Source organism: Phacochoerus africanus, chromosome 14 (genome assembly GCF_016906955.1).
Source record: "Phacochoerus africanus isolate WHEZ1 chromosome 14, ROS_Pafr_v1, whole genome shotgun sequence".
NCBI classification, from domain to species: Eukaryota; Metazoa; Chordata; class Mammalia; order Artiodactyla; family Suidae; genus Phacochoerus; species Phacochoerus africanus.
Genome location: NC_062557.1, coordinates 1742997 through 1756040, shown reverse-complemented (window position 1 = coordinate 1756040; position 13044 = coordinate 1742997). Strand labels below are relative to the sequence as shown.

The 13044-nt window shown below is 54.5% G+C and overlaps 1 protein-coding gene across 4 annotated transcripts in view; it reads left to right on the top strand.

The window, feature by feature from the left end:
• RPTOR (regulatory associated protein of MTOR complex 1) overlaps positions 1-13044 on the top strand; it is a 280347-nt gene that overhangs the window by 175035 nt on the left and 92268 nt on the right. For all 4 annotated transcript variants that reach the window (XM_047757543.1, XM_047757542.1, XM_047757544.1 and 1 more), the window contains one exon: positions 8479-8538. In XM_047757543.1, coding sequence (XP_047613499.1) covers positions 8479-8538 — 60 coding nt within the window. The remainder of the gene's footprint in view (positions 1-8478; positions 8539-13044) is intronic.

Genomic DNA, 13044 nt, shown 5'->3' with positions numbered 1-13044 from the left:
GTCAGAGGTTGAAGGTCAGCATGGGGCTGCCAAGTTCCCTCGTTATCCCAGCGTTTGGCCTTGCTGGTGACCGACCCATCAGCGTAAACTCAGGTGTGGAGGAAGGGGACAGCCTGTGCTATGTCCCCACTTACAGGTAGAGGGTCTCAGGAAGTCAATGGACAAATACGGGGTGACAGGCACACACCAGGAGGAAGAGAACGAGCAAAGAAGAAGGAAAAAGTTTAAGAGGTGAAGTTCAGTTCCAAAGTTTGTGACCTTAAACTCGGTCAGAGGTATGGAAGTTCCTGTTGCAGCACAGCAATAATGAATCCAACTAGTATCCATGAGGATGCAGGTTCGATTCCTGGTCTCGCTCAGTGGGTTAAGCATCCAACGTTGCCGTGAGCTGCAGTGTAGGTCACAGACGTGGCTTGGATCTGGTGTTGCTGTGGCTCTGGTGTAGGCCGGCAGCAACAGCTCTGATTAGACCCCTAGCATGGGAACCTCCATGTGCGGCAGATGCAGCTCTAAAAAAGGACAAAAAGACAAAAAAAACCCAAAATCGGTCAGAAGTACAGAACATGAGACAGAAAGTAATACAAAATAATGAGCAGCAAGAAGAAAAAACAGTGAAGATTCAGCATACGGATAATTATCTTTGAAATGTGCACCAGAGCAAACAGTAACAAGGCCGTGGGTGAGCGGGACCTCCTGGTGGCCTAGCGGTCACGGACCCGGCGTTGTCCCTGCTGCGGTGCAGGCGTCCTTCAACCCATGTAAGCGTTCTTATTCTCTTCATAGAGTTACCAGGATGTGGCCCCAAAGCCAGGGTGTCCCCCCCACCCCCCGACACACACACACTGCAAATGAGTTCAAAATAAAACGTTAGCAATTCGAATCCCGCCCTGTAGTAAGAGAACAGTGAACCCTGGCCAAGTGCGATTCATTCCAGGGCTGCTTTGATGGCGTTCTGTTCGGCTGCCTGTTAATATAATTCATCATCTTAATAGGTGAGAGGAGAGAAGTTATTTGATAAAACTAAAAAATGAGTTTTAATAAAAACGTACCATAAAAGTAGGAGAGTGCTTCCTTTACGTAAGAGAAATTTTCCTCTAAACCAGCGCTGTCCTCACGCGCTAAAGCTCCAGCGCCGATGCCCTCAGTGCGGTTAGAACCGAGAGAGAGTCTAACTGTGATTCATTTAGCAGACTGCTCCGGAAGTGCCAGTCGGTGCAGTAATTCGGTGTGAAAACGAAGCGAAGGGTGTACGTATTCTGAAGAGAAGGCAAATTTGCATTATTTATGTCTGATCTGAATTTTAACTTAACAACCGCAACCAAAACCATGAGAAAATCCACTGGAAAGCTATTAGCCGTCACACGAGCGTCCAGCACAGTGACTGATTACTCAGAGACACAGTCAGTACTTCGAACGCCTGGGCTGCCTCTGGGAAGGTGGGGGGGCAGGTGCCAAGGCAGGAGGCGCTTCGCTGACGTGCTGGGTCTTGGCCTGGGCGCTGCTCACCGTCACGCCATCAGCAGCAGCCCTCACACTCACGTCTGTATTCCGTATGCGCTTCACGTGGGACGCACTTCACAGTAACTCCCTTAAAGTTGTTGCCCTTTTTGTATATTAAAAATAGCCGACAGGAAACCCTGGGGGGGAGGCCAATCTGAGTCACAGTAGCAACAGCGGCAGCAACAAAGCAGGTGAGCTGAGCACCTGCTGGAGCTTCACGTAGAAGATTCCATAAAACGTCACTGACTGATACGCACGGGTGTTCGAATTAACGCAGAGTTGACCTCAGTGCCATTGCCTGAGGAGATCCAGGAGATGAAGGCTATAAATTCTCCCTGAATTTAAGCATGAACTTGACGCATATTGATAAAGTGAGCTTAAAGGTCAACCAGCAGGATAAATGTTTGAGAAGAGCCGTGAAAATTTTTTTAAAAATACAATTTGTGAAAGGAAACTTGTCCTACTAGTTACTGAAATGTATTTTGGAAGTTCCTGCTGTGGCGCGGTGGGTTAAGAGTCTGACTGCAGGAGTTCCCGGCATGGCACAGCAGAAACGAATCCGACTAGGAACCATGAGGTTACCAGTTCGATCCCTGGCCTCGCTTAGTGGGTTAAGGATCCAGAGTTGCTGTGGCTGTGGTGTAGGCTGGCAGCTCCAGCTGCAATTCGACCCCTAGCCTGGGAACCTCCATATGCCACAGGTGCGGCCCAAAAAAGACTAAAAACAAAAACAAAAAAGAATCTGACTGCAGCAGTTCAGGTCGCTGTGGAGGCTCGGTTTGATCCCCAGCCCAGCGCATGGGTTAAAGGATCTGGTGTTGCCACTGCAGCGCAGGTCACGCTGAGGCTTGGATTCCGTCCCTGGCCCAGGAACTTCTGTATGCAGCAGGTGCAGCCATAAAAATAAAGAAGACAAATTAATGCATTTTGAGTGTTGAGGTGGAGTTAGAGCAGACATCCGAGTCAGTGGAACATGGTAGAGAGTTCCGGAAACAGAATCTATTATATAAGAATGTGTCATTTGGAAAGTCACTCAGTGTTATTTGGGGCACATGACTTGCCATTTGAGAATTTCTTAATCCCTGCCTCTTACCTTAAGGAAATAAATTCCAGACAGACTGAGGATTTAAATGTAAAAAAGAAATCTCACAAAAGTACTGTAAGAATTATCAGTAAGGAGAGTTTAAAAGTTAGGAAGGAAAAAGAGAATGCATACAAGTACGTGTGGCTGGGTCACTTTGCTGTACAGCAGAAAATTGACAGAACAGGAGTTCCTGTCGTGGCGCAGTGGTTAACGAATCCGACTAGGAACCATGAGGTTGCGGGTTCGGTCCCTGCCCTTGCTCAGTGGGTTAACGATCCGGCGTTGCCGTGAGCTGTGGTGTAGGTTGCAGACTTGGCTCAGATCCCGCGTTGCTGTGGCTCTGGCGTAGGCCGGTGGCTACGGCTCCGATTTGACCCCTAGCCTGGGAACCTCCATATGCTGCAAGAGCGGCCCAATAAATGGCAAAAAAAAAAAAGAAAGAAAATTGACAGAACACTGTAAACTAGCTATAATGGAAAAAAAATTAAAATCATTGTAAAAAAGTTATGAAGAAAGTGGTAGATTTTATTAAACACTAATTTGAGTTATGTGTGGCAAAGAAAACAATAAACAAAAAGTTTTTCATCCTTTTTTTAGGGCCGCTCCCGCGGCACATGGAGGTTCCCAGGCTAAGGGTCGAATCGGAGCTGTAGCCGCCAGCCTCCACCACCGCCGCAGCAACGTGGGATCCGAGCCGTGTCTGCGACCTACACCACAGCTGAGGGCAGCGTCGGATCCTTAACCCACTGAGCGAGGCCGGGGGTTGAACCCTCATCCTCATGGATACCTGTCAGATTGGTTTCTGCTGCACCAGGTTTATGTTGATAAGCCCAGTATCATCCAGAAGTCAACCAGTGTGTCCGTTCAGCCTTGATGAGACAGGAAGTGACATGTCCCTCTGGAGCCGTCAGACCACAGCTCGTCACCCACACGAGAGCATCCTCAGGCAGCTGCCCTGCCAAGGCCGCGTCCTGCGCACAGCACACTCGTCCCCACAAACTGAAAGGAACAGTCCCTGCGTTGGCTTTTGTGTGGGGCCTGGCGCACAGTGCGGCCACGCTGCCATCTCTGCACGGGATGGGTACCAGCCAGCGAGGCAGCAGACAAAGTTCTCGAGATAAGCGAGAGCATGGATGCACCTCAGACGCATCGGACTGGCTGGAAGGGCCTTGTCCCAAGGCGCATCCGGGGTGAGCGCACGCGGGTGAGACTCTAGGACGGGCGTAAGCCAGTGGGCAAGTCAGAGGGGTGCCACAGGAGGGCATAGGAGCGGGCGGGAAAGGGCCTGAGAAATCTCTGGATGTCGGCCGTGGGCCCTGTGCCTGGAAACCCGGGCACGTGCATTTGTCAAAACCCAGAGACAGGACAGTGTGACGTGTGCACTGCCTTGCACGCGATTTTATAGCGAAAGACAGAAACGGAACACACACCGAGACCTCGGTCTGTGGGGGTGGGGGGGGAGGCGCCCTGTCCTCAGTTGCCCCAAAAATGAGAGGGCTCGACGGACAGAGAGGCACGGATGCGATCAAGCAACCGTGGTCAGGAGCTGGTGGTGCACCCGGACGCTGGGGTGTACGGTCACCACGGAACCCTCGCACCCTGTAGAAGTCGGGAAGTGCTGGGAAGAAGTGTTTCCCAACGAAATGCCGAGGTGTGTGTGGCGCATCCTCTCGTGGGAAATAAAAACTACACAGACCCGGGGTAGAGGCAGGTCGTGCCCACGGGCTGGGCGCGGCGGCGGGGCGGGGGCCCGGCTGCTTTCGTCCCACGCGTCGCTGTGAAGTTTGGGCTTTGCGGGGGGGGGGGGGGTCCTTTTGTCCAGAACAAACCAGATCAGCACTGTTGGCTCTTCTGTAAGAGGTTAGCGGGAGAATGAGAAGAGTTACCTTGGGTTTGAGGTCGGGTTTCCCTTGTAATTTTTCTGTACTGTTACATTTTTAATGGTAAAGATGTAGGACTTTTTTAATTAGAAAAAAACGTAATATATTTCCATTCCCAAAACAGTGGCATCCAACAGTTACGTGATACTTTACAGGCTACAGAGCTGAGTTTTTTCAAACATCCTTTAACTTGTTCCTTAAAAATCTTGAAGCCACTTGCTTTTGTGGGTAGTGGGGGAGAAAAGGACATATGTGAATGTTTGAAATAAATCTTTTGTTTTGTTTTTTGGGTTTTTTTTTTTTTTGTATTTTCCAGGGCCACACCCACGGCGTATGGAGGTTCCCAGGCTAGGGGTCGAATTGGAGCTGTAGCCACTGGCCTACCCCACAGCCACAGCCATGCAGGATCCGAGCCGCGTCTGTGACCTACACCACATCTCACAGCAACACCGGATCCTTAACCCACTGAGAGAGGCCAGGGATTGAACCCACGTCTTCATGGATACTAGTCGGATTTGTTAACCACTGAGCCACGACAAACTCCTGAGCTAAATCTTATACCACAGCCACATGTTTACAGCGCGTCAGAACTGTGGGAGGCACCCTTCCAAGTGCTGGGCACACACCGGGGAACAAAACAGAAGTCCTGCGGCTCACTGCCCTCATCTTCTGTGATGGAGACACGTGTGGCAGATACGTAAAGTGCAGGCGTTCCCGTCGTGGTGCAGCGGAAGCAAACCCAACTAGGAACCATGAGGGCCTGGGTTCGATCCCTGGCCTCGCTCAGTGGGTTAAGGATCCCATGTTGTCGCAGCAGTGGCTCAGGTCACTGCTCTGGCGTGGGTTCTACCCCTGGCCTGGAAACATCCACAAGCCACACGTGTGGCCAAAAAAAAAACCCAACTAAATAAATACAACAAAGGGTAAATCTTCCAGTTACCTGGGGCAAGAGTGTTGTGAGCCGAGGGAACGGCAGGTGCAAAGGCCCTGAGGTGGGTGCTGAAGGACAGGAGCAGGGTGAGCGAGGCGTGGGGCAGAGCAGTGACCTTGGTGGGCCCAGCCAGCACCCTGCCCCTCATCCTGAGTGGCCTCTGGACAAAGCTGAGGATGAAACGACTTGTTCCAGCACTTCCTCTGGCTGCTGCTGGAGAGTGCCTGGAGGGGAGGGGAGCACTGGCAAGAGTGGAGGCGGAGAGACTTCCGGAAAATGCAAGAGGCTCTGGGCCTCGGCCGGGCCGTGGCCTTCAGGGGTGATTCTGCCGCCAGGGGACTTCAGGCAGCATGGGGAGACATTTCTGGATGTCACAGCTGCGGTGGGGTGCCCCTGGCCTCTGGCGGGTCGAGGCGCGGATGCTGGCCCCAGGCGGGCATCCGTAGCGCCTGGCTGAGAAATCCCGGCCTGAGGGCTCAGCAGACAGGAGGGGGTCGGGCGCTCGGAGGGGGCGGAGCGGATGTTCAGAGCCTGTGGATGAGCCCCGGCCCCCGCCCCAAGCCTGCGCAGACCCCACTGAGCCTGCCGTCGGCATTGCCGACACCGGGTCTCGTGGGACTGTCGAGCCTCCTTCATCACCACTGGTTTGCCCGGCGCGAAGGGAAGAGACGCGGCCCGTGTACGGTTTGTGCATCCTTGGTGACTGGTTTGTCCCAGCCGCACTTGGGCGTGGAGCCGTCCATGGATGTCTTAAAGTTGCATCACGTCCCTGTTTTAGTTTCCTGTTTTTTGGAACGTTGTATGTTCTGCAGATTTATCATGGTGGGTATTTCCCAGTTAATAATTAACTTATTTGTATCATTTTAAAGTCGGATTCCAGAGTGTGACGGTCGGCTGTGTACCTGGTTTTCCGAACTCTTCTCTTGATTTTCGGTAGAAGGCTCGCTGTGGCGAGGGAGACGCTGAGAAACCAGACCCCGTTACCTTCCTCTGGGAGCGCTTAGCTCTGTTCCCTCGGACGGTATAGCTACTCTTGTGCCTGGGCTGTAGGGCTGCTTTCCCTTGACTTTGCTTTCAGTTCTGGGGTGCGGCTCTGACTCCTGGACCTTGGCTGCGATTTGGCCACCACGCCACCGGGTGTCTCCAGAAAGCCGCCCCGCCAGGTGCAGGCTGGGAGCAGTCCAGCCCTCTGCTCTGGTGTCCCCGGGGTTCCTGGGCTCTGGCCCCAGGCCTGGGCCACGCAGGGGTCCGTCCAGGACCCCAGGGGAGCTCGCAAAGTTTAGCTCCTCCTTCCCAAGGCTTCCGCTGAAGCTCCTGGCAGCTGGGCTTCCCATCCCACAGGCCTCTCGCTCAAGCAGCAACCCTGCTGTGTGAGCTGGTTAAGGCAGGCCCTGCCTAGACTTACTCTTTTCAAGGTTGTGCCCTTCTGATTCTGCCTGTTTGTTCCCTCTTGGATGCTTTCAAGTGGTTGTTTTTTATATTTCGTCCAGCGCTGCTTCGTGTTGTTAACAGAAGGATTAGTCTGGAACAGATTGTTCTGCAGAGGAAAAGGCGATGGCAGCCTATCTGCACGGGACCCAGAACTGGACAGAAAATGCCTTTCCTGTGGACTGTCCCTAGGCACACAAAGGTTCTGGTGCTCAGGGAGCCGCTGTCAGAGCTGCTCGAGGGTGGCTTTGGGGTTCAGCAATGTGAGGGAGCGCCTGGGTAGAGCTCCCTGAGGCGGCCCGCGTGAGCGGAGGCTGTGGATGGGTGGATGGATGGATGGATGGATGGGTGTGCAGACGAGCGGATAGATAAGTGGATGGATGGATGCATGGACGTGTGGGTGAATAGATAGATAGGTGGATGGGTGGATGGATGGATGGGTGGATGGGTGGATGGATGGATGGGTGGGTGGATGGATGGATGGATGGGTGGATGGGTGGATGGATGGATGGGTGGGTGGGTGGATGGATGGATGGATGGATGGGTGGGTGTGCAGATGAGCGGATAGATAAGTGGATGGATGGATGCATGGACGTGTGGGTGAATAGATAGATGGGTGGATGGGTGGATGGATGGATGGATGGATGGGTGGGTGGATGGATGGGTGGATGAGTGTGCAGATGAGCGGATAGAGAAGTGGATGGATGGATGTGTGGATGGATGAGTGTGCAGATGAGCGGATAGATAAGTGGATGGATGGATGCATGGACGTGTGGGTGAATAGATAGATGGGTGGATGGATGGATGGGTGGGTGGATGGATGGATGGATGAGTGTGCAGATGAGCGGATAGATAAGCGGATGGATGCATGCATGGACGTGTGGGTGAATAGATAGATGGGTGGATGGATGGATGGATGGGTGGGTGGATGGATGGATGGATGGATGGGTGGGTGGATGGATGGGTGGATGAGTGTGCAGATGAGCGGATAGAGAAGTGGATGGATGGATGCATGGACGTGTGGGTGAATAGATAGATGGGTGGATGGATGGATGGATGGGTGGATGGATGGATGGATGGATGGATGAGTGTGCAGATGAGCGGATAGAGAAGTGGATGGATGGATGGATGGATAGCTGTGAGGGCCGGGAGGGAAGAGGGGGTTTGTGACCTTGTTTCTGCACACACAGCAGACGAAGCCCCCTAGGGTGTGCCTGCCTGCCCCACCCTAGCCCTCCTCCTGTGCTTTTGTGATAATTAAAATGACATAATTGAATTCGCTTTCCTTTGTCTCTCAGTTTTCTTTTGTGTGCCTGGAGGTGCTTCACTGATTCTCCCATCGCTGCCCGCTGCTTACTGTCTCTAGAAGGAAGAGAGAAGGGGTCTGGTCCTCGTCTGGGTGGGAGCGTCCTGCCCCACGGCCCCCAGGGCTCTGCCCGCCGTCCAGTCCCGCGGACCTCTTTCCCCCTCGCTGAAGACCAGCTGTTGCAGCTCTGTCCCTGCCCCGGGACAGGCTGCGGGGGTAGTTCTCCATAAATAAAATCTGGGTTTCCTTTCTCATCCCCATCTTCCTCGTTTAGCTTCTTCCCTGGACTGTTGTGTTTTCCTGTTAAATACCCCACTGCTGTGACTCACTTTCTTTGCTTTCTCTGCAGGTTTTGCATGCAGAAATGCGTCAGCCTGGTGCCTGGAGTCACACTGGATTTGATAGAAAAGTAAGTCCGATTTTTAAGCTATTATGGCTCCTGGTGGGTGGAGTCTCCTTTGTACACCCCCTTGGTTTTCAGGCTTCCTATCAACACAGGACGTTTCCCGTGTGTGTGTGTGTGTGTGTGTGTGTGTGTGTGTGTGTGTGTGTGTGTGTGTTCTCTTGTAGTCGGATTAAGGCTGTGTCTGTGATTGGTACGTTGGTGCTTAGCTTGGGACACAGCTAACGGCAGGGCCATTTTAAAAGGAAAGAATAAAAGCTGAATCCTTTTGAACATTTGAAAATACTCTCGACAAACACTAAGCAAAGGAAAAACACGTCGTTATGCGCAGAGGTCACTGCACATGCAGCTCCGTCGTCCCACCGGCCGCTCCGTCACCTCCCACGCAGCTCCACCGCCCCACCTGCAGGAGGCTGCCGTGCCCCCTTTGCAACAGCGTGTGACTGTGCGTGTGTGAGAGTGCACCTCAAAAAGCGTGAAACAAGTGTCTGCACTTCACTCTGGGGAGGAGCAGTGATAGGGACTGATTCTTTTTTTTCCATTTTGCTTGATTTTTCTTAGAATAATACAGACATGTAAGATCTAGGTACAAAAAAGTTAAAAGAAAGAAGCAGCAAAGGTATCATTAGGACGCTTGCCGAGAGCTCACTGCGTAGAACCTCCCCTGGGCACATTTCGGATACCTGTCTGAGGAAGTCACCTGCTGGCCACTGCACCTGTTTACCCCAGGGTGCCTCTGTCCATTCACAGAGTGGGCATTGGCACAGGAAAGGACTATCGTCGTGTGCATCGGTGCCAGCAGGGCAGCCGAGGGAGGCCTGGTGCCCCCTGCTCAGAGTGCGTCCAGGTTACCAGCGACCGGCCCGTGGCTGGTTCTCAAGGAAAAGTTTGCAGGAAGCAGATGTGCAGGATGGCAGGGCCAGACAGAAGCAGCACCCCTGTGTCAGCAGGGCCGTCCAGGCCGCTGTGCTTCCTGCAGTCACAGAACACTGGGCTTCCCATTGTTTTCACCTATTTTATTATCACTTTCTGGAGCTTTCTGGTCAAAATATGCAGCTCTTGGATGCACCGCGCCCTCGGCGTCCACCTCTATGGGGCACTTGGCCTCCACGTGCTGTGCTGGGGCCCCGTGGCGTCCATCGGGGTTGTGAGTCCTTGTGTTTGTCTGCACATCAGTGTAGCAGGTCCACTGGCAGGGGGTGGGGACAATGACGGCAGCTTCCTGATCCTCCTGTGCTAGTGATGGCACCACTGCTCCAGGCCAGGCCATCCAGGAGACCTTGCCCATGTCTCCGTAGTGGCCACCTGGCCTCCTGGTGGTTGCAGAAGCCACGCCTGGCGGCCCCACGTGCACCCACCACCATCCTTCATCCTCCCGCACCTGCCTGCCAGTCTCGGCGTGGCGGGGCCAGCCTCCCCCATGCAGAGTGCCAGAGCTGCCGGCGAATGGAGTCGCCTCCCTGGCAGAGGCACCGCCGCCAGCTCCTTGCCTGGGGTACTCCACGAGGAGGGTCCTGGCTCCGGGGCAGCACTGCTTGTGTGCAAAGCCCTTGGGCTATTAGGAGGTGGGTCTTCTTCCACACGCCCCTAAAATGCAGGGGTCAAAAGTCAGCTCCAGCTCCTGCCCAGTGGCCTGGTTGCTCATCCTGCACAGACTGGGGCTGGTGGCACTGCCTGGATATGGAGGGTCCCTGTCCGTCTGTCTGGCCCTACGGCAGGTTCAGCAGGAGGGTTTCTTTCCTCCTCCAGAAGCCACGGGCCCCCACGGCTGTCTCAGATTGGGCTTTCAGTGCGTGTGCACCACAAGTCGCCTTCCTGGCCCCCTGACCAGAGTCGGAGCAGAGGCACCCTCCCCCCAGCCTCCCCCAGGGGGACCGCAAATGTTTCTTGTCTTTTTTTGTCTTTTTTTAGGGCCGCACCTGCGGCCTATGGAGGTTCCCAGGCTAGGGGTCAGATTGGTGCGTAGCCGCCGGCCTGCACCACAGCCACAGCAACACCCAATCCTTAAGCCACTGAGCGAGGCCAGGGATCAAACCCGCAGCATGGTTCCTAGTCGGGTTCGTTTCCGCTGCTCCACGGCAGGAACTCAGCTGGTGTTTGTTTTTTTGTTTTTTTTTTTTTTAATTAATAAGGAGCTGATGTTTGAAGGAGCAATGGAATATTTCAAAATACATGCACTTTCGAACGGTTTGGGAGGTTTTAATAAACGGCTGCATGATATCGACAGTGGCGAAGGCTTCGAGCGGCTGCCGGGTGGCTCCCAGAGCGCCTGGCGGTCTGTCGGGTGACGGTCGGTCGGGTGCCGGGCTGTCCCCCCGCCCAGGGCTTGCGTTAGCTTCCAGGCCGATGGAGGGTGTGGTGGCCGTGCCTCTCCTGGGGGAGGCACGGGCCGTCGGGCAGAGCTGAGGGAGCCTCGCCTGGGCTCCGGGGCCCAGGCCCAGGGACCTGGCGGGATAACTTGGTCTTAATTCCAGTTCCAGGAACAGCCAGAAATTGGCTTTTTTGCTCAATTCCGTGGTCCTGCCCATTTATTCTTCAGCTGTTCTTCACTCCTAACAAACCCCTAAGCGCTGTTGAGCTGTGCTTCAGAGGGAAGCCTCCAGCAAGGAAGCCCCCAGGACGTACCCTGAGCCGTGTGGGCCTCGCCACGGCTGCCACGGACATGCTGGTGGGCCTGCTGGTGTTAAGGACATTGGAACACTTGGTTCCGCGTCCAGTGTGACGCTGGTTTTGGCTCACCATGTGGAAACCCAGGCACCGGAGAACCCCTCTGTCCCCCCTCGCCCTGCCTCCTCACCGAAGCGACAAGTCACAGGACACAGGGGAACCCGAAGGGCCCCCACCTGTGTCGTTGGGTCTGTTTCCTTCAACGACCTGCAGAGAACAGGGCTCAGGGCAACCTGGTCCCTGCCCACCTCTTCCCTTCCTGGCACCTGCTCTGTGCGCGTAGAAGGTCACCCTGTGCCACCTGGCGAGGGGCCACACTGAGACCTGGCATGCGTGGATCCGCGGCAGGCAGGTGGCTGGTGCCCACGCGCCACCCGCTCCTTCCCCTGCCCAGGACTGGAGACGGCTGGTACTGTCGGCATGAGCTGGTGAGAGTTCCTGCCCTCCATGCTGCATGGTGGGCAATCCCCATCCGAGGACCCCAGAGAGCCTCGCGGCCCAGTGCCAGGTGTGGGGATTGGAGGGGGCGCCAGGCTTGGCCTCCGTCACTTGTCTCTCCAGCGCCTTCCAGGGCCTTCCCTGGCTGCCCATAGATGGTCACCCGCCTCTTCGGCATCCCTGGAGAAGTAGATTGAAAAGTCACACCTCAGAGGTGCTGCATGGCAATGCTCTGGAAATGTGGTTCAAACAGCCGCCTCTGTGCCCAGCTCAGCACGAGGTCCCCAGATTACCCAGGATGGACCCCTTCTTGGCACAAGACTGGAGCGCAGACAGGAGCGTGTGTGTGATGGAGTTATTTAGCAGTCTTTAAAGCCAGAGAAGGAATTTGTTTTCTAATTAAGCTGCTGTGTCTGGAAGTAAATTATAGTGAACCTTCTTCGAGCCGTGCCCCCCCCCCCAATTTCTAATTATCTAAGCGAACCCAGCAGCCTGATGAATAAGCATGCAGTACGTATTTATATTCCTAGTCCTTTGAGAGACTGGCAGTAAGATCCATGCGTGGAAATTAAGGGACATTTTTCAGCCCTGAAACAAAGTAATGAAACACTTAAACAGTGCTAGAAATATTAGGATTCTCAGAAAGCTCCGGGGAATTAGAAAGACATGACGCCTGCTCCATGCGGCTGTTTGTTAGTATTCTGATCACTGGAGGCGCAAAGCATACCCAAAAATTATTCATAATTAACATCTATTGTGTAAACAGCATATTTTAAGTAGCTAAGCATCCAGTGTCTTGAATAAAAGGAGTTGCTGCGTCCTGCTTCTTCAGAACCTTGGACAGCCATTTCGCCCCAGTGTGGCCCAGGAGCAGGGCCTGGAGCCAAGCCTGGACTCGGGTCGTGCTTTTCGCCTCGAAACCTCCAGCACTTGGTTCGCTCAGCTACAGTCTCCAGCTGACGGTCCTGGGATCCGAGTCCTGTGGCCACAGCGACGAAGGTGTGGGAACAGACCCAAACGGTTGCCCGAGAATCCGGGGGAATCCGCGGCTCCTTGCTGGAGAACTGGGGCGAATCGTAACGGTCGTAACAAGGGGCATTTGCTGGGCACCTGCAGTGTGCCAGGGGCTGCGCCGAGGCCTTGACGTGTTCTGACTCGTGGAGTCCTCCCCAGAGCCGTGAAGGGAGGGCCGATATTGTCCACATTCCAAACATGGGGATGCAGAGGCACGGGGCGGGCAAGGAGCTTTGCCAGGCGGCCGCCCAGGGCCCTGCCCCAGCCCCAGCCCCGGCATGCGCGGCAGGAAGGGCCTCGTTGGCCCGTGAGGCCACTGTGGGCTGAGGGGCTGGGCCTGGCAGCAGCCCGCTTCCCGCTACGGGCCTGGGAGCTATGATTAGAATTTACGCT